This window comes from Tinamus guttatus, unplaced genomic scaffold, assembly GCF_059628265.1.
Source record: "Tinamus guttatus ecotype Peru unplaced genomic scaffold, ASM5962826v1 Tinamus_guttatus_pri_ptg000030l, whole genome shotgun sequence".
Classification (NCBI taxonomy): domain Eukaryota; kingdom Metazoa; phylum Chordata; class Aves; order Tinamiformes; family Tinamidae; genus Tinamus; species Tinamus guttatus.
The window spans coordinates 3,043,119-3,061,396 of NW_028288564.1; the positions used below are offsets into that span (position 1 = coordinate 3,043,119).

General features: G+C 44.0%; 2 protein-coding genes across 2 annotated transcripts in view; one reads left to right on the forward strand and one right to left on the reverse strand.

The window, feature by feature from the left end:
* The window catches only part of CDC16 (cell division cycle 16), a 441,073-nt gene that overhangs the window by 237,570 nt on the left and 185,225 nt on the right, over window positions 1-18,278 (reverse strand). The window lies entirely within an intron of this gene.
* GAS6 (growth arrest specific 6) overlaps window positions 10,881-18,278 on the forward strand; it is a 40,480-nt gene continuing 33,082 nt past the window's right edge. The window contains exons 1-2 of the mRNA XM_088530254.1: window positions 10,881-10,981; window positions 11,444-11,610. Of these exons, the coding sequence (XP_088386380.1) occupies window positions 10,912-10,981; window positions 11,444-11,610 (237 nt within the window). The 5' untranslated portion in view covers window positions 10,881-10,911. The remainder of the gene's footprint in view (window positions 10,982-11,443; window positions 11,611-18,278) is intronic.

Here is an 18,278-nt window from a genome sequence, read left to right on the forward strand (position 1 = left end):
TTTACTTCTGGAAATGTGAAGGCCCCAGTTCTACTGGATGGCAATACAAAGAGTTTCACAGTTTTCCTTGTAAAAGTCACTGCCGGAAAAGGCAAACAATCCTGTCAATTCTTTCCCTAGCTCCCAACTGGGCTGGTAAGTGCCGAGCTGCATATATCAAAAAACACAGGGAACATCATTCACTTTAGTTTTCTGTCCTCCCAGAATACTTTGTCTTTGTAAGCTGCTTATCTGCCGCTATCAGAACCCGCACAATGTGGTAGTTATACACATATTTAAAACTTAATACGGAAGGAGCACTTCTGGGGTGGAGGCGGTCTCCATGTGAATGACAGGAGGAGCTGGGTGGCTCCACCACAACAGTTGGCAACAGAGAAGCCCCCATGCCCACCAGATAGCAGAACAGGGGGACTTGCCCCCCTCTCTATTTGACATTTTGCGCAAACGAAAGCAAAGCTTTGACCTTATGAGTCCTTCCCTGCCCAAAGATTGCTTCATGTCCCTCCTAGAGACATGGTTTAGCAGGCCTGGTGGTGATGTGTTTACAGTTGGACTTCATGATCTTAAAGGTCTTTTCCAACCATAATGATTCTATGCTATGATTCATGAGAGCTGGGGCACTTGCCGAGCAGCTGACATGAGACGTGCCCTCCTGCCACCAAGTGCCTTGAAAAGCTCTGTCTGGCCGTGCTGCAACCTGCTGCCACCGCACCGTTAGGGCTGCTCCATTTCTGACACTGTGAATATCCGATGCACATGTGGCCAGCCAGGGCCTTCAGGATCCCATGTATGGGATGTAGTGGGCATCACCCAAATGTGGGTATTGGTTCTGCATTGGCTGCACCTAAGAGCTGATCTCCACAAAAGCGATGCACATACATAAAAGTTCTACTTTTGACAGAGTTTCCAGATGTGTGGAAATCTGAACAATGTTTCCAAGGCAGAAAACGCATCTGGCAGAGTGAGTCATGCTGTGAGAACTTGTCTTGCAAGGTACATACAGACTCAAAGTCTTAAATAGACTGGATTTATTTATTTATTTATTTTTCCTACCCTTCTCCCTCTCAATAAAAACATTTATATAATAAAAATAAGTCTAGAGCACAATGTATAAACAATACACACTTAAGAGTAATAAAAATAAGAACAGGAAGATTTTCATAAGAAACAGCTGAACTTAATTTTCTAGCCAGCTGATAACTGAAGGTTATTTTTCAGATATTAAGGTGCTTTCATAGACATTTTACTTGTCATCGGTTTGACTTACTCTGGAATATTTTGTTTAATGCTGGCTCCTTAAAGGGATACTTGAAATATTTCTTAGTTAAAACCAACATACAATTTTTGGAACTTAAAATTTGAATTCCTGGTTAAATAATTGAGAAGCAAAATAAAATTTCATGTGAGCCATGCCTTTGTCACCCAGTGAAATTGCTGCCAAACCGCAGATGAAAGAAAAATGATTATAAACAAGAGGGAAAACACTGTCTAACTACATGACTGGGCTTTCTTTGTGGGGGAGAAAACGCAAGTCACTTAAGAGGGAATCCAGGGAAGAATCTGCAGTAGAGTTCGCTCTATGGTGCTAGGCTGTGTCCACTATACTGTATAGGGGGAATGTCTTTACAATGTATAGCCATTGGATAAAATATTGAAATGCGGCTAACACACAAGATCCGCTATACCCTGCTGAGTGTCCTGCCCATATGCTACATCAAGTAGCCTTCTCCATCTCCTCTGAGCTGGCAGTATTTTGTTACTCATAGGAATTGGGGGTGTACTCCTTGGCTTTCAGGGATCAGGCTCCCAGCTGAGGAAAGCCCTGAGCCTGTGCCCTGCTTGTGGAGATGGATTTCCCTGTCTCCAGCACCTCCGTGTAAGAGGGGAGTGCTGCCTCTCCAGAAAGACCTGTTTGGCCTTTACTTTTTTAATGGGTGGTGCTGTTGCTGCTGTATTTTGCAGGGAGTCCTGGCTTGCTAAATATGGATGCATGTATGAGGAGCTTGTCTTCCTGACTGCCTCTTCACAGGCAATACTGGCCCTGCCAGCTCCTCACCTGGGAAGCATCACCCTGAAATGCAATGGTGCCTAAGTCATTCAGGTACCTCCAAGCTTAACAATGCATTCAACAGTCTTTTGGACTATTATTTTTAGAGACATGTACCTAAATTAACACCTAACCTAGCTTTAAGCTATTGTATCTTTTTCTGACTCCAGGACATTATGCCCAAGAAGAGCTTTAATTAGAAAATATATGGTTTCTCAGCCATATTTCCCTCTCAGACTCAGCAGAAGCTCTTCACTAAACAGCCTCCCACTTCCCAGCCCCATATCCATACCATTATTATCCCTAGGACTTGTAAGCCATTCTGGGTAGCTTAGACCTTGTCTTTTGATTGCTCTTTATTTTTGAAGGAAATTTCCTTTCTTCCAGCTTTGGAAGACACAAATTTAATAGCAGTGAATCATGGGCTGATCAACAACATTACATCTGGAAAGTACTTTCCTCAGTGATCACTGTTCTGTGTTATGGCATGCTAACTCTCAGCTTTGATCTAACCTCCCCTTCCACGTTCCTTTATTCAACACATAGACATTAAAAAGCTCTTTCACTTCTCATTTTCTCCCAAAATGGGCAGGTAGACCTTCCTTTCTGGAAATAACCAAAATGTCGATCAGTACTCTTGCTTTACTTAGCCTGGAGAAAGTCTATTTTTATTATTATTAATATAATTATGCAAATTGTCATGTGGATGAAGTTCACCCATCAGAAGTAACATTTTCCATTCAAAAAGTAAAGTTAAACTTATTGTTTTAAGAGATACTTTAACATGCAATTTCAGAAAACGACTCTTCAGCTTTTTAGTTATGTCTGTTGTCTTGTCCTACTCCACATTTCCATTATCTCTTCCCCATCCTACCCACTTGTCAAAAATTATAGCATCACACATACAAACCTTCCTGGAACAAGTAGCTAGTCAGTAAATGACTTTAGAAAACCCCATTTTCCTTTTGCAACACAGACCTAATGAAACTCTGCTGCTGTAAAAAAAAAGAAGTGACCTTTGAACACAAAATAATAAATATTTACTCCTGAGGAAAAACATCTCCTCCATCATATTTAGTAAATACATTTTCACTCCCTGAATCTGTGTGTGTGTATATACACATGTATAAACAAGGACAGGAGAATGTGCATACATTACGGAAAGCGGCAACATACTTGTGTTTAAAGCTCTTTGGACCTGTGGAATTTTATTTATCTTACTTCTTTTGTCTGGCTTTTAATTAGGGCCAAAAAAAAAAAAAAAAAAAAAGGGCACATGGTTTCTGTGAGGAGATAACTGTTTCCTGCTGCTAATAGGGAAAAGGTGAGTGATGGAAACAAAGTGTTGCTGCTCTGATCAGTGGAAGAGCTTACTGGTTACATACCAGCTTTTTTTGCCTCCTTAAAATAAAACAGACCCATGGGCAAAATGTTAATTGTGGTAAAAGGGTAAAATGTTTTTTCTTACTTTGCAAGTCATCAACTATGTTTTCCTGGCAAACAATTTAGATATTGATTAAATGGCTACTATTTGGTTATATTAAAGCTGTCATTAAGGCAGACAAATTATCAACCCTATTTCTATTCTGGTGTTATTCAGCTTCTCTCCTCTCTGAAAAGAGAAAAAGCAGCTGCAACTCTCCCCAACCACCTGGGCTTGCTCTGAGAACTAGAGTTTGCAAAGTGCAGTGCCAACTCTGCTCTGCTCTCCTATAGCCAATGGGGGCTATATGGGGGCTGTTTCACTGTGGGGCTTCTTCAAGAGTGCCAAAACTGCTTGCAGAGCAATTGCAAGACCTATCCTGGATGGGAACTGTAGCTTCATTTCTCATCATCCCATTGGATTGCATTATAGCTGGCAGATTAGTCGCTGACTTCCAATAAGCTAGCACTCTTCCATATTATAAGCAATTTAAAAATCATGTACTTGCATTGAGTTAATGAGCACAATAAAGAATACATTATGCACTTCTGGTAAGAAGCATGTTTCAAAGGCACTAATGGAAATGTCAATCCATTCTCTCATGCCTCTGAGAAATAATCTACATCATCTCCTTGGGAGTCCTGTTACCTATCCAGTGATAATGCTATCCCTGGTGCAATTCTGTAGGAAATAACAAACTGCATAGGCTTTTTATTCAAGCAACTAAAAAACCCTAGAAAACAAACACATGTGGAACACAGGGAAATAAAATTCACTGTGACCTCATGCAGGACATAATATATTTACGTACAGCTGGCCTTACAAAATACAGACCACATTGATGAGCAATATTGATGAAATACCTTACATCATTCAAACGTTCATTCATATTCAGAGGGTCTGGCTTGGGATTCAGCCTTCACTGCTTGTTGAACTCTATCCTCTGCACAAGTCAGAAATGGGCTCCATATGTTTCCCTTGGCTCTTTCCTAACAATCTGGCTGTTGGGGAGTTGCTTCATCACCAGGACACCTCGTGTTTTACCTCAACGTACTGTTCCTAGGAGGAGGATGGAGGGAACGAAGGACCAGCTCCTTCTCCACTGGGGCAATACTTCAGTGAGTGGCTATAGAGGAACGAGTACAGGCATCTCCTCTGCAGATGAGCCTTTGTTGGGTAAATGCATAAAGCTGAAGATAAAATGTGCCTCTTTAAAGGTTATTTTTCTGGTTATTCAGTCCAACAGATAACTGGCTGTCTGGGCATGACTAGCAAGCATGAGGAAGGATCCTTTCTTCCTTCCTCCCCAGCCCTTGTAGCATAGCACATCACTGCTAGAAAATGTGTTTTAGAGCCTTATTACAGGAAGGTCCCAGCTGGAGAAATTTTTTATGAGTTAATACAAGTGTGTGAGCATGTATAAATCGCATCTGAGAGATAACATTGTAGACATAAATAACCTTTCTCCAACGTGTCCCTCCCTGTATCCAGTTCCAGTTCCTCAGCCAGGTCTTTTTCTGTGAAGTATGCATTTGCTTAGTCTTTTCATCCATCTTTTCCTCTGCTAAAACTGTGTATATTTTGGAAATTAACCCTTTTTGAATCAATATGCTAGTTGTTCAGAAGAGTTAAGTGGTATAGTAGAACTCTTCTGTGTTAATATTTTTGTTTGTTTGTTTTTAACAAAATATTTAATTGGAACATACTGGATAAGAGAAACTTTACAACATTACAGTTATTGGAGATATTTTAATGAAATTTTACATTCTATTATGAAAACATTGGTCTACTCTAAACAAAGATACATGCTTGAGCTGTTTGGGGAAAGAGTTATATCTGGAAGAAGGGAGACAATTTTTCATATTCATCCAGGAATCTCAAGATGGCCCGAATGAAGATACGGGTTTGAATTGTTTTTCACTCAAGTTTCTCTCTCATCTATGTGACAGATCCTTTTTCCTACACGATTCTCCTTCCACATAAACCTGTATCTCTGAGGTTTTGCACATGAATAAGGTCTTTCAGCTGAGCCACATGACAATCTATTGTTATGCTCAGTGCCCTGAAGACTTCTTAGAAAGCTTGTATCCTATTTTTTTCACTCTGCCAGCTTTCCTTTCTCTCTTAAATGCAAACACTTAACACTTTTGATTGATTGTGATTCATTCCACATCATGACAGTAGTAGAAGCTGACATGTTTCAAACTCTATTGTTTTCAAAGAGGAAAGCGTGTGTTGTGCAAAAAAAGCCCCAGCTCATCTGCATCAGCAGCTGCCTCTCGTTCCTTCACCCCTTTAGGAAAGGATCCAGTCCGACCTATCACAGGAGGTTACAGCAAGGTCAGGGGCATCCTGCTACCACAGGAGAGTCCTATTTTTCAACGTGTTGATTTTTTTTTTTTTGGTGTCAAGGAAAAAAAAAATCTTAAATTTATAGAGTGGGAACTCTTATCTAATTTTTCTGGTTAACTTAGGTCTATCTTGAGAAGCTCCACACACTGCTGCAGGACCTCCATCACCTTGGAGTGATGCAGAAATGCAGATCCTTGGCTTGTCTTCAAAGTCACACTATTTTGTGACTTTGTGTCACAATACATTTTCTGTATTTCATTTTTATACAATCAAACATATATATATTTACTATGTCAAGACAATAGGATACTTGGAGTGTTGTTTTTTAGTGTAAATTGAAAGTTAGGGACCTCCTAGAATTATTTACTCTCTGCCTGCAGTGATTCCACTTTCACTTATCTAACTAGCTGGCCCGCCCTTGTCTCTCTGCACACACATGGCCAAAAATCAACACATTCCTTCAACTTCTGCAGAACATTAACACTCAATATAGCAATTTAAAGTGATAACAACATTTATGAGGCTGTGATGGGTGCTTTGTCCTCAAGCAAGACATTTATTATGCGTTCTCTCATAAAACGTGGTAGAATGTTCTTACTTATAAGCAGATAACATGGGTGCAAAGGGAGGTGGGTGGTAAAGCAAGGTCTAGCCAAAGCAATTCATTCCCTAATCTGATGTTTGGATCTCAGGGATCCAAAAGCTCTTTTTCCAGAATGGACAACTCATCTTTTGAAAGGGTGTAAGAAGTCAAAGGCAGAGTGTGTCATGTAAAGACCTGTTCCATTTTCTTTTGCCTATTCACAACCCCTTGCTGCTCCATTGTGCTTCCTGGGTGCTTGGTGCTCACTGCATCAATGGTGAGTCTGACTATACAGAAGATAGATCCTTGGGTCCCACAGCCCAACCTACAGTGGCCTACAGTGGTATTAAACAGCCACAGGTTGTGGCAGCTTTGGTGCTTTAGCTCAATGCTGTTTAGTCAGAAGCATCCCCCGGTCCCTCGTTGATGACCACGGTGCCTTCTCTGCTGGAGCATGCGCATTTCCTCCCTTGCAGTAGGAGTGCCACTGCTGACATTAATATTTGTTTTTGCAAGTACCTAAAGACATTTTTGGATATCTGTCACAATTTTGACCTCTAAAGAAAGAAAATCTCATTGAGTTGGAACCAAGACACAGAGGGAACAACAGTTTGTGTCTTCCCGTCCTTGAAAACTCCGGTTTACTTCCTGGCATCAGGCTATGAATTGTAGTTCACACATCTACGCAGCAAGTTCCAGATCTTGATGTGCTAAGCCTATCTGGCATATGTCCAGCATGCAGTGCATTCAGGTCAAGGAACGTGGAATCTACTTTCTTACTTGCGCAGGGATTTGCTGGTTAAGTACATTGTCTTTCACAGCCATTGAAATTTTAAAATTCTCTGACATAACCTCACAATTTTTCACTCCGCCCTCTTTGTAGAATACAGAAAACATAGAAATATCATCTTTGGCACAGTGCTGAAGGAAAAAGATCAAGAACAGAACACAAAATGAGCACGTGGAATACTCGTTTGTCTCTAAAACCTCATATACTTTGACAGTGTGGGAAAATCCATAGGACTTCTAAGTAGTTTCCCTTGAGATGAAGCTAACACATTCCATGAAGAAGATGGTCCTTCAGAAGTGAACCAGAAATCTCCCTGTAGTGCCCTGGTAGGGAAACGATCTACCCTGGGAAGGTGGGAGGTGCTGGGGAATTCCTTCCTCCTCTCCATATCTCAGCACCTTTGAAGTCATGGTTTTATTCTACACTTTGTACTTACTAATGTTACTAGTGCAGGAACCTAGTGAACTATGTTGTCTGTAGCAATTAACTCTGTATGCAGCTACATGCTATGCATGTTTTTCACAGAAAGGGGATTGATACCTTGACTGATTTTTGTTTTGGGACTAGGTAAGGAAGAGAGACTGACTGATTCTTTTCAGAATTTGGAATACCTGGCTCAAGGTCTCCTATTTGATTTAACCATTTTTGATTTTTATGTATTTATGAAGGATCTCCTGTGATATTTTTAATTGTTTTTCCCCAAATTATGTTTTGCCGTGCATTTCATGTTACTGTCTAGTAACCAACTACTTTAAAGTCAAAAAGGTGGGCTAAAATGGGACATGTTGAAAGTATCAGTATTTCATACAATGTTGTTTTAATATTTTCTGCATTATTTTTCTATCCTCATATTCCCTGAGATCTCACTGGGATAGCCAAGACCAGCAGGTATCAATCCATGGGTTATGAAGGAAATGAAACTATTTTTTTGGTACTGTTTCAAATCAAACCCACAGTGCCAGAAGAATGGAAGGTGGAAAATGTGACTGTTTAAAGGACATTAGGGCCCAGTCAAGTCTGTGTTTGGTGTCTGTACCAAAGAGGGATATTTTATGAAGATGGGGTGATTTGGATAATATACCTGGATTTTCATAAAGGTTTTGGCCTGGTCTTTCACCATAGGCTCTTAAAGTATGTTCTTATGGAATAAAAGGAAAAGGGCAGAAAAGAATTGTCTAAAAGATAGATTACAAAATGAGCAGCAGTTTCCAGGAGGACCCACAAGAACCTCTGTTGCTCAGCACATTCAGATAGTTTCATGCCACAGTGCCCATTTGTAAATAATACAAAATTTCTCAGAATAGTCAGTCAAATCTTAAACTGACAATCAAGAGTTTTCAAAGAATCTCAGGAGAAGATGGCAATTGCTGCTGCTGGTTTAGTGAGCTGAATCAGCTTGCTGACAGGTGACATGAGTGACAAAACTGGACATTGACGGGCCATGAGAGGGAAAAACTGCGTCTGTGGGAGTAGGAAAGGGGTAGAGGGAAGGAAGAGCTGGAGGACCGCTTTTGTTGGCAAAAAGCTGTTAGATTAGCTTAGCTATTTCACTTACCTGTGCTTTTAGAGTGACAGGATGATAAAAAGACAAACAAAATTTAATTTTATTACATGCAAGGTTGGGTAACCATGGAAGGTAACCTTACCATAGATTTTCTACACATGTAAAAAAGCAATTCCTCTAAGGGAAGAGGTCTCAGCTTTTTTGTTATAGGAAAACATCAGGTCAGGAAGTAAAAAGAAACAAACACAATGTTTGGAAATATGCATATATTTTTAATGAGATGAGGAGAAACAAATCAACCACAGTGTTAAAATGCAGCAAACCCAAATCTTGATTATCACATGCAGTTTTCACTACTTTATCTGAAAAAGAATATAAATGAAAAAGATACAGAGAAGAATGAAAAGAAAAATAGAGAATGGCTCCTGTAGGAGAAGAGGTAGAGGCTGCCATGCCACAGCAACCTGCGCGCTCACTGCTGCAACCCCACTCCCCGTCTTGTGTTTCCTTGACCTTTCTCTGATACGTTTCAGCACAGCAAGCTGGCAGAAAATACACACGCCATAAGAAAGAAAGTGGAGAGTTTTCTGCCTAACGAGCCAGCTGGCACGGCTCAGCATGGTGCCCAGCAAGACCCACAGCGAGCTCAAGGGGAAGGATGGGCCCCACAGCCCACGGAGGGGGAGCTGCGGCTTCCCAAGCAACTTCAGTCAAGTCAGCTGCTGAAATTAGCAGCTCGGCGGGCCTCGCTTCCCTCCTGGCTACTCAGCGCCACCTCTGACACCTCTCAGAGTCTGTGCCAACGCGCAGCCACTCAGCCAGGGAACTGTTCAGAACTAAAACTAATCTTTTCTGCTAGGTTACCCGCACCACGTTCACTTCCCACACAAGGAAGGGACGGGAACAAGCAGCGGGGGCGGGTGGCGCTGCTTCTTTGGAGGGCAACGGCAGCTCACCGTGGTTTGGAAGCTGTGGCCCAAACAGACCAGGGCTCTACGGCTCAGGAGAAGAGATGGCTCAGAAGGTAAATGACAAAGCTCTATGAAACAGTGTGGGGAAGACAAGCACGGTAGGACAACTCAGTGCTTCTTAGAAGAGAGAAATTCAGGATATCCTATAAAATTACCAGGCACTGTCAGGAAGAAGTTCCTGTCTAGACTTTGCAGGCATTCCAGACCTCACTGCCATCCCTGAAGACCAGAAGGACAAGCAGTTCAAAATGACCAGTTCCTGGATGAGCGATACGCTGTGGCAATGGTAGCAGACACTGCTTTCATCTGAGGACGCTGCTGCATGGCACTTCAGAAGCTCAGTGCAGAAAGAAGGGCCCCCCTCCATACACTGTTTTCTATCCTCTTATATCCCTTACCTAGCTCTCTGCTATCAGATATTGTAAAGCACAGAATCCTGGCCTGGGAAGGTCTGGTCTTGAACCAGTCACTGCTTCTTATCATTTCACGCAATTTACATGAAATATACATAAGATACACTATTTACATTAGTTACATAGGTAGCAACTTATTGTTGTTACACAAAGCCCATATTAGACATAAAGTGTAATACTAAAAAAAAAAAAAATTATATTAGACAACTTATTTTTGTACATAAGCTACACCGTCAGAGGCATCGAGAACAGCTTTGTTGTCGCTGCTGTTACCTGCCCCACTTAGGTGTCTGCGGGGTGAGCTATGGAAAAGGAGGTGGCCTCGGGCTGGTGGCCACGATGAGCCCGGACGCAGCTCAGGGCTTTTCTGCTCAGGGCTACCTAAGTTCCCCACATCGGACACACCTCGTGTCACCAAGGCCAGGGGCAAGGCGCAGCGCTGAACGGCACGTATAGCGGTATAAAGCATATCCTTAAGAGCCCGTCTTGAAACGCTATTAGGAAAGAAGAGCGCGTAGCCGCGCAGAGGACGGGAGGAGGCAGCGGCAGCCGCGTCGCTCCTTTCGGGCAGGGGGGCGGGCGGGCTCCACACGCCGGGCGGGCTCCCCGCGGCCGAGGGGCCGCCCCGGCCCGGCCTCCCGCGCCGCCCGCCCCCGCGCGGGGCCGGCGCGCAGGTGGGCGCCGGGGGTCGCCCCGCCGCGCCGCGCCAGCCCGGGCCGCGCCTCCGGTGCCGGTGCCTCCGTGGGCGGCCGCGCTCCCCGCCCCGCCGCCGCCGCCCGCCCCGCCGCGCCGCGCTCCGCCAGGGCCCGGCCCGGCCGCCGCCGCATCATGCCGCAGCCCGCGGCGCCCCTCGGGGCCGCGCTGCTGCTCGTCCTGCTGGCGGCCGACTCGTCGCAGAGTGAGTAGCGCCGCGCGGGGAGCCGCCCTGCCGCGCGCGCCCCGACGAGCATCTCCCGCCGCGCGGGGCTGCGAGCGGGGAGGCGCGCGGGGGCGGCGGGGCGGGGGGCCGTTGGCGCGCCCGGGTGACCGCGGGTGCGCCTGGGGTAACCGTTGGAGCCGGCCCGGGGTGACGGTTGGTGCTCTCGGGGTGACGGTTGGTGCTCCTGGGGTAACCGTTGGAGCCGGCCCGGGGTGACGGTTGGTGCTCTCGGGGTGACGGTTGGTGCTCCTGGGGTAACCGTTGGAGCCGGCCCGGGGTGACGGTTGGTGCTCCTGGGGTAACCGCTGAAGCCCACCCGGGTGACCGTTGGCGGTGACGGTTGGCGCGCGGGGGAGGGGCGCGCCGCCGCGGGCGGGGGGCCCGGGCCGCCGCCGCCCGGCCCTTCACCGCTGCCTCCCCCGGCCGCCCTCGCCGGCTCAGCCGTGCTGCTACGCGCCCCGGAGGCTGCCCAGTTCCTGCGGCAGAGGCAGCGCCGCGCCTACCAGATCTTCGAGGAGACCAAGCAAGGGCACCTGGAGAGGGAGTGCGTGGAGGAGCACTGCAGCAAGGAGGAGGCCCGCGAGGTGTTCGAGAACGACCCTGAGACGGTAAGGACACGGCGTCGCTTTGCTGTTCCCCTCTGCCCTCCCTGCCCCCCTGCCTGCCCCCGTGGCGGGAGAGGGTGCCGGGTGCCGGCGCAGCTGGGGAAGCGGTTTGGAGGTGGAGGAAGCAGTAGGTAAATAACTTGAAGCCGTGCAGCACTTAGCCTGAGCGAGGGCTGTGTTAGTGCTGGCTAAAAAGCACCGCAGGGAGGACGGTCTGGATAAGTGGCACTGCCTGACCATGGTTGGCCTGGCTGCTGTTTCGAAAGAATTGGAGTGGTGTAACCCCATGACATAATGTTATGGCCTTTCTGTCTGGACACCTTACTCTCTCGCTTTCCTCCGCCTTCCCATCCCAGACATATTTGAAATCCCTTTAGTGCTGTCTCAATGCAGTATGGCAGAACAGAGCAGCCAGCAGAAGCGTACCTCAGTGCTGCCGGTTCACATTCACCTTGGGTGGCATTTTAGCATCAGTGGCTTTGTTTCAGGACCCATCACTTAGAAAAGAGGAGCACGTATGTCTAGAAGGACAGCACTGATGTATTTCTAGAAACCAGTGTGGACTCACAGTTACAGACTGCATAACAAGATGACTTTCAGTCTTCTCAGCTGTCTGGCTGACTTGCCCTTCAATCTTCTTCTGTGTTTGGACAGTACATGGATGCAGATGTGTCACTTTACTGAGCTTGGCTTACTCTGCCAGTGACTTTGCACCTCCCCTGTATGCTGTTTTGAATAGGCTGTTCTCATTGCCAAGATTATCTGGCAGTGATGTAACAGGGGGAAGTGGATATGCTGGTGTTGAGCCTGAAGCTTGATATTGCACAGGGTGTTCCTGTTAATTGTGAGATGCATCAGGGAGAAAAGTGCATTGGGAGAGAGTGAGTGAGTGTGTGTGCATGTATACAAACGTGTATGCACACAGGTGCCCACAAGCAGCAAGGGAGGGACTCTCTCGAGATGCTTTATGTTTCAGGCAAACAAGTCTTGACATGTGTGTGTCATCAGGAGGCTCTGAGCACTGGATATGCAGTGCAACAGACTGTTCTTACAAAGCACTATGTACTGCAAAGATATTCCCATGTTGGCTTTTGAGTATCCTCACTTCAGAGTTTGCCATGGGACTCTGGCACGGTGTTTAATAATGCACCTCCTGAGTACACACACAGTCACATCTGGTTACAGCAGTGTATGTCACTGTCCTGTACAGCCACACTAACACAGAATGTGGATGACCACAGTGGGGTGACACAGCAACAGCAGGGTGGCACAGTGGCTGACACAGCAATTTCCATATTCACAGTGAATCACATCTTTAAATTTAATACGAATAGTCACTATATAGCAGTGACACAGGAAAAATCCCAAAGGTGAATCTGCAGCATTCTGGAAAGAAGGTGATCCGAGGTCACCAGTTTTGCCAACTGACTTCTGACCTGTAAAGCTGCTCAGAGGTGAGTAATGTAAGATGCACTGATAGGTCAGGTTAGATGATGGTAGACTGTGTAAATGTGTGCGCAAATTTTTAACAATATTTGGCACTTATTCTGTGCACTGGAAAATTTTAAATATTGAAATCATTTGGACTTTAAAATCTTTTTGTATTTAATATAAATTCTGTAAGATCCAGTCAAGTCATGTCATTAAAGCATATTTTAAAGGACAAATCTTGTCTTTGCAAAGAGTGTGTGTGTGTGTGTGATTGCTGCTCTTAGGCCTTGCTCTAGTTCTAAAATCCTCCGAAGAACATCATTAAAGCTACATCAACCTTCAGCAGTGTCTCTGCCCTCTTTCTTGTGGTGCTTTACATGTACTTCTGTATCAAAGTGCTGTGCTTTAAAATACTTCTAGGTCTGCAAAAGATCCTACCTTCTGTGTCACAAAACTCTAAAGGACCGTGAAAGTAATTGCTGCATGTAGGATGCCCTGCTCCTTGCTGTTACTTTGTTTGAATTTTATTGGGAAGCAGCTATGGCACCTCTTATCAGTGGATTTATCACTCTGCTTATCCAGCTTCAAATCAGTGTGTGGCATGAAGGTGGCAGTTGCCGTTCAGGAGTTTTCCAATATGTAATGACAGAGGTCATATGAGAGAGCTGTTTTTACTATATATAAGAAAACTTCAGTACTCTGTAAGGCACAGGTGTCCACTTTTACGGCAGTATCTGTATTTTCCTCATCTAGCATTTTCATTTGACTTGTTCTCTTCACATCTGCTTAATATGCACCTAAGGTAACTGAAGTGTTTCTTAAACATGAGGAAGTTGCCACGTTGTCATTTAGCTGATGCTGGATTGTACATCCTGGCCTCTTGCCTGAAGGACAAGGGAAGCTAGCTGGGAGAGATTTGACTCAGGAGAGATGAAAACTGTTGGAGAACCCCACCTGGCAGTTTGAGGAGTTGCAGTAACTGCAGTTACACTTCAGCACATCCTCAGATTGCAGCTGGACCTTGTTGGTAAAGTGAAGACTTTTGCTAATGGGGGAAATGTTGAAGTTTTATTGCACTTTAGGAAGACAGCAATTTTTGTCTCCACTTATCAGATCTGGGCACAGAGATTAATCACTTTGGCCATATTGGAAAGAAAGAGGTGCAGCACTGAGTGCCTTGCACTGAGCCTTAACCTCATAGCAGGCAAGCCACAAGACACACAGCAGTGTAGTGCTGATCTGTAGTGTCAGCTCTGCCCGCATGTCTCTGCAGCTTTACGCTTTAAAGCTTCAGCTAAGCATGAGCGTAGCCATCTGGATGTTTGCTTCTGATGAGTGCAGTGTTCTTGCAGCTTTGCTGGTTGAGGGTTAAAGATTAGTTAATAGGTTGCTGCTTTTCTGTTAGACCTCAAAAAAGCCTTGTGATGTGAGCACAGCAGCTTCTTTTCTCTTCCCTGCCTCCTGTCTCCATCAGATTATCTGATGTATGAGTCTGAAATGTATGAGTGTTCCTTAGAAACCTTCCTTCTGTGTTTCTGTGAAGAGAATCTTAACCTAGCCTAGGTTAAAACCTAACATAAAGGTGAAACCTAACATAAAGGTGTGATATAGAATCAACTGAACTGGTTTAATCAGATAGCTTCAGAAGTTTAGGCAGGATGAAGCAAGGCTGTGCTGTAATTTGTGGTCAGGTAAAACCATAGTTTGATCCAGGCAATTATAATATCTAGCCAAGAATAATACTTTATGCAAAGGTACCTATGACAGGCCACCAAATGGAAATGAAATGTCATGTCCCTCTTCCATTGTTTCACTGCTCAGTGCTTCAAAGAAACATCTGCAAGCAGCAGGGATGTGCATTCTCTGCGACCTGACTGTGAGTGTTGCCACATGTGGGATTACTTACATCAACTGCTAATAATAGGGTTCTAGGTGGGGCTAAACAGCCATTCATTTGCAGCCTAATGCAGCTTTTGTCTTTTATGTTTCGGAAAATATCAGCTAGCCCAGACTGCAGGAAGGAAGATCAATTGAAACCTTTTCAGACTGAGTTTTGTTCTGTTTCCTAAGAAAAGAAAAAAAAACACACACACACACAAAACAAGCCAGTGTGTGCTACTTGTATGACTATACATGGTAAAATTAAAGTGCGAGCCTAGGTTAATGAGTCTTGCAGCCTATCTTTTCCATTAACTTGCTTATAACATTCTTAGATACTATTACAGAATTTGGGATGGTTCCTGTATTATGATTTCATTTATGCTACAGGTATTCAACAGAAAAAAAAAAGAATGGATAATGATGGTAGGTGAGTAAATAAGGACAGAAAGCATATTCATTGCCTTCTATCTAATAGATAAAATGTATTAAGAAGATATGTCAGGTGTGATAGATGGGGTGAAGTTACAAAATATCTTGGGATATAGAGATAAGAATGTTAGCTTATTTAAAATGTTGGTGAAGCCTTATAAAAGGCAGTACTACACAAATATTTGAGTTTGGTATGCAGTCAGGGTATTATAGCTTGTTAACTGACTGATAAACTGGTCTGGAATTTGGTTGACCTGCTCTAAAAATGTGCAAGAATGAAAAACAAAGGGCAGAAGGGAAAGTAGTTGCTAGTGTCCTTAGAAACATTGGATTTCACTTTAAAACATAAAATCTCCCTGCAAAAGGAGTTCCTCTCTTCTGGAGGGCTCAACGTAGTGTAGTTGTTTGAATGTAGCCTCTTACTCTCATCTTTTAGTACTGCGGCTTGTTGGTGCAGTAAGCAGTTGGTGCTGCTTGGCCCTAGTCATCATGTCTGCCATGGTTACCGCTGGAGAAATGGGGGTCATTTTGCAGACTCCTGCAGATCTGATAATGGTCAGTTTGATTGGCTCGTTGTTTTTATTTATTTGTTTCATCACATGACAGGACTCTTGATAAAATGCAGATAAGCTACAAGTGCAGATCAGCACCCTCCAAACCTTATACCCATCTTCTAGGAAGGGTGCTTTGCAGACAATATTTAGGTGACCTTTCTAAGGGTGCTGATGTAGGTACGCATTTTTAAACGCAAATAACAATGGCACGAAGGCATGTAGGAGGGAGGGAGGTAAGTGGGAGAGCTGAGAACTGTAAAATTTGAGTTATCTAGTGAATGTAGTATAGTCTAGACTACATACATGCATAATACTGATATCATCTTTAAATTAGGATGTTGTCAGTCCTGTATAGAATATTCCTATTTGGATCCAGGAAAATAATCTTGTTAGATTTGTTGTGAAAAGTCTTCTCAGTGTATCCATTTGTCACGCCACTTTAGTGTTGAGGAAGGACTATATTTACAGTTGTTATGCCTCTTCTTTTGGTCCAGAATTCATCCCTGTGCTTGGACACAGTATATGAAGAAATGCATTTCCAGGCACAGCGATACCTGATTTTAAGAAAGGAAATAGCAGGAAATTTAGATTTGAAGGGGAGAAGAAAGAACTAGAAAAGGTTGAATATTCAGGTATGGGCCACAGTGGCATCCCAGTTCTATGCTGAAATAAAATCTGGTTGTGCACTAGATTCCCCTTCCCCTTACTCATTTTTTTTCCCTACTTTCTTACAAAGGGAATTCAGGTTAGGAGTGAGTCAGGCCAAACTCCAGCAAGTATACCTGATCTGGGCAGAGTGGGACAGTGGAGCAGGATGCATCTACTAGGTGGTATAGACACAGCCTTTGCTTGTGGTTGTGGAGCTCAATAGCAGGAGAACAACATAAATACCCTTGCCTGTCTTAGAAGGCAGGTCCAACATTAGCTAACTGCTGCATTATCACATGTAACTGAACAGGGCGAGCAAAGATTGCTGCTGGTAGAAGCTCCATCAGCTCCACCAACTTGTGGACTCATGCCCACGTGATCTTTGTCTGTTTTCACGTCTGTGAATTTAACTCAACAGTTAAGAATAGAGTTGGAAATAATGAAACACTACATCATGAAAATACAGTGCACTACCCTTCCTGTGGGGCAGGAGGGAGGGAACGTGAGAATACAAAAGCGGTTAATGTTAAATGGAGGGGCTGCTCAAAGAGAGGATGGAAAAAATGGTGAATTGAAGTGGGGATTAAACAGGTTTGGGTTGAGGAGGAAGATAATGGAAAAAGCAGAATAAATTAGTGTAGGTCAGACTTTTTAGAGGAACGCAGGAGGTTTTAATAAATATGTGAGAAAGAAAGAAAAAGCCAATTAAAAAAAAAAACAGTTTTGTGGTTAAGGGCTTTTTTTTTTTTTTTTTTTTTTTTTGGTTTGTTTTAAATTAGAAACAAACCAAACCAAAAAGGGAGGCAGCAGCCTGCTGGGAATTAATGCACACTTTGTTATTACAGCTGCTTGAGAATCAGGTAAGGGAAACATTGAATCTGTATAAATTGGCAGATGTGGTTCGTGTACACTCCAAGCTCTTAAATGAACTTAATGAATTACTAGCAATTACTTTTAAATAGGTCTGAAGAACAAGGGTGGAACCCACATCAGAGTTTTGGAAGAAACCAAGAAGGGACCTAAGCAGGAAGGTATGAACAGCACTGCTGCTCTGGGGATTGTGGGACACAGAACTAGGCTATGAAGAGGGGACAATATTGGGACAGGACAAGTACAAAGAAGCAGAAAAATGTTCATTATCTGTTATTTCAGTTTCCACTTAGGTAGTTCAGTGAGTGCTAAATGACCCAAAGCTTGGCTATTTGAAAACAGAAGCAGTAGAAAGAGTGGCAAGAGATTCTTCCAGTTTGCTTCTTCACTTGTTACTTTTCTCACTTCATTTTCACATTTGGAAGCTGGGTTGACTTAGCACGTTTAAGCAAGCCCCTGGCTTCTTCTCTTCACTCTTCTTCTCTTTACTGCACAGCAGTTTGTGCAACCACATGGACTTACTTAAGGAACTGATCTAATGGAAAAGTAACCAAATGTGAAAAATGATTGTTGCAGCTGCATCAGTTCCCCAATCCAGTTCACCTGTGTAACTTTACAAAGGCTTGTGCCAGCACAGTGGAAAGGAAAGGCTGTGGATAGGTGGAAAGGCCAGGTGCAAAGGAAGAAGCAGAAAGCATCCAGCCCAGGCTGCTGCAGAAATGAATGCCGAAGAAAGCTTTGGAGAAACCGATTGCAACTTCCAAGCAAGACTCCCTTCCATATTTCTACCATCATCACTATTTTGTGGCTTGCAGTTCTAGAGAATCTCTAAGCAGGCATCGGGCATGTTATGAACTT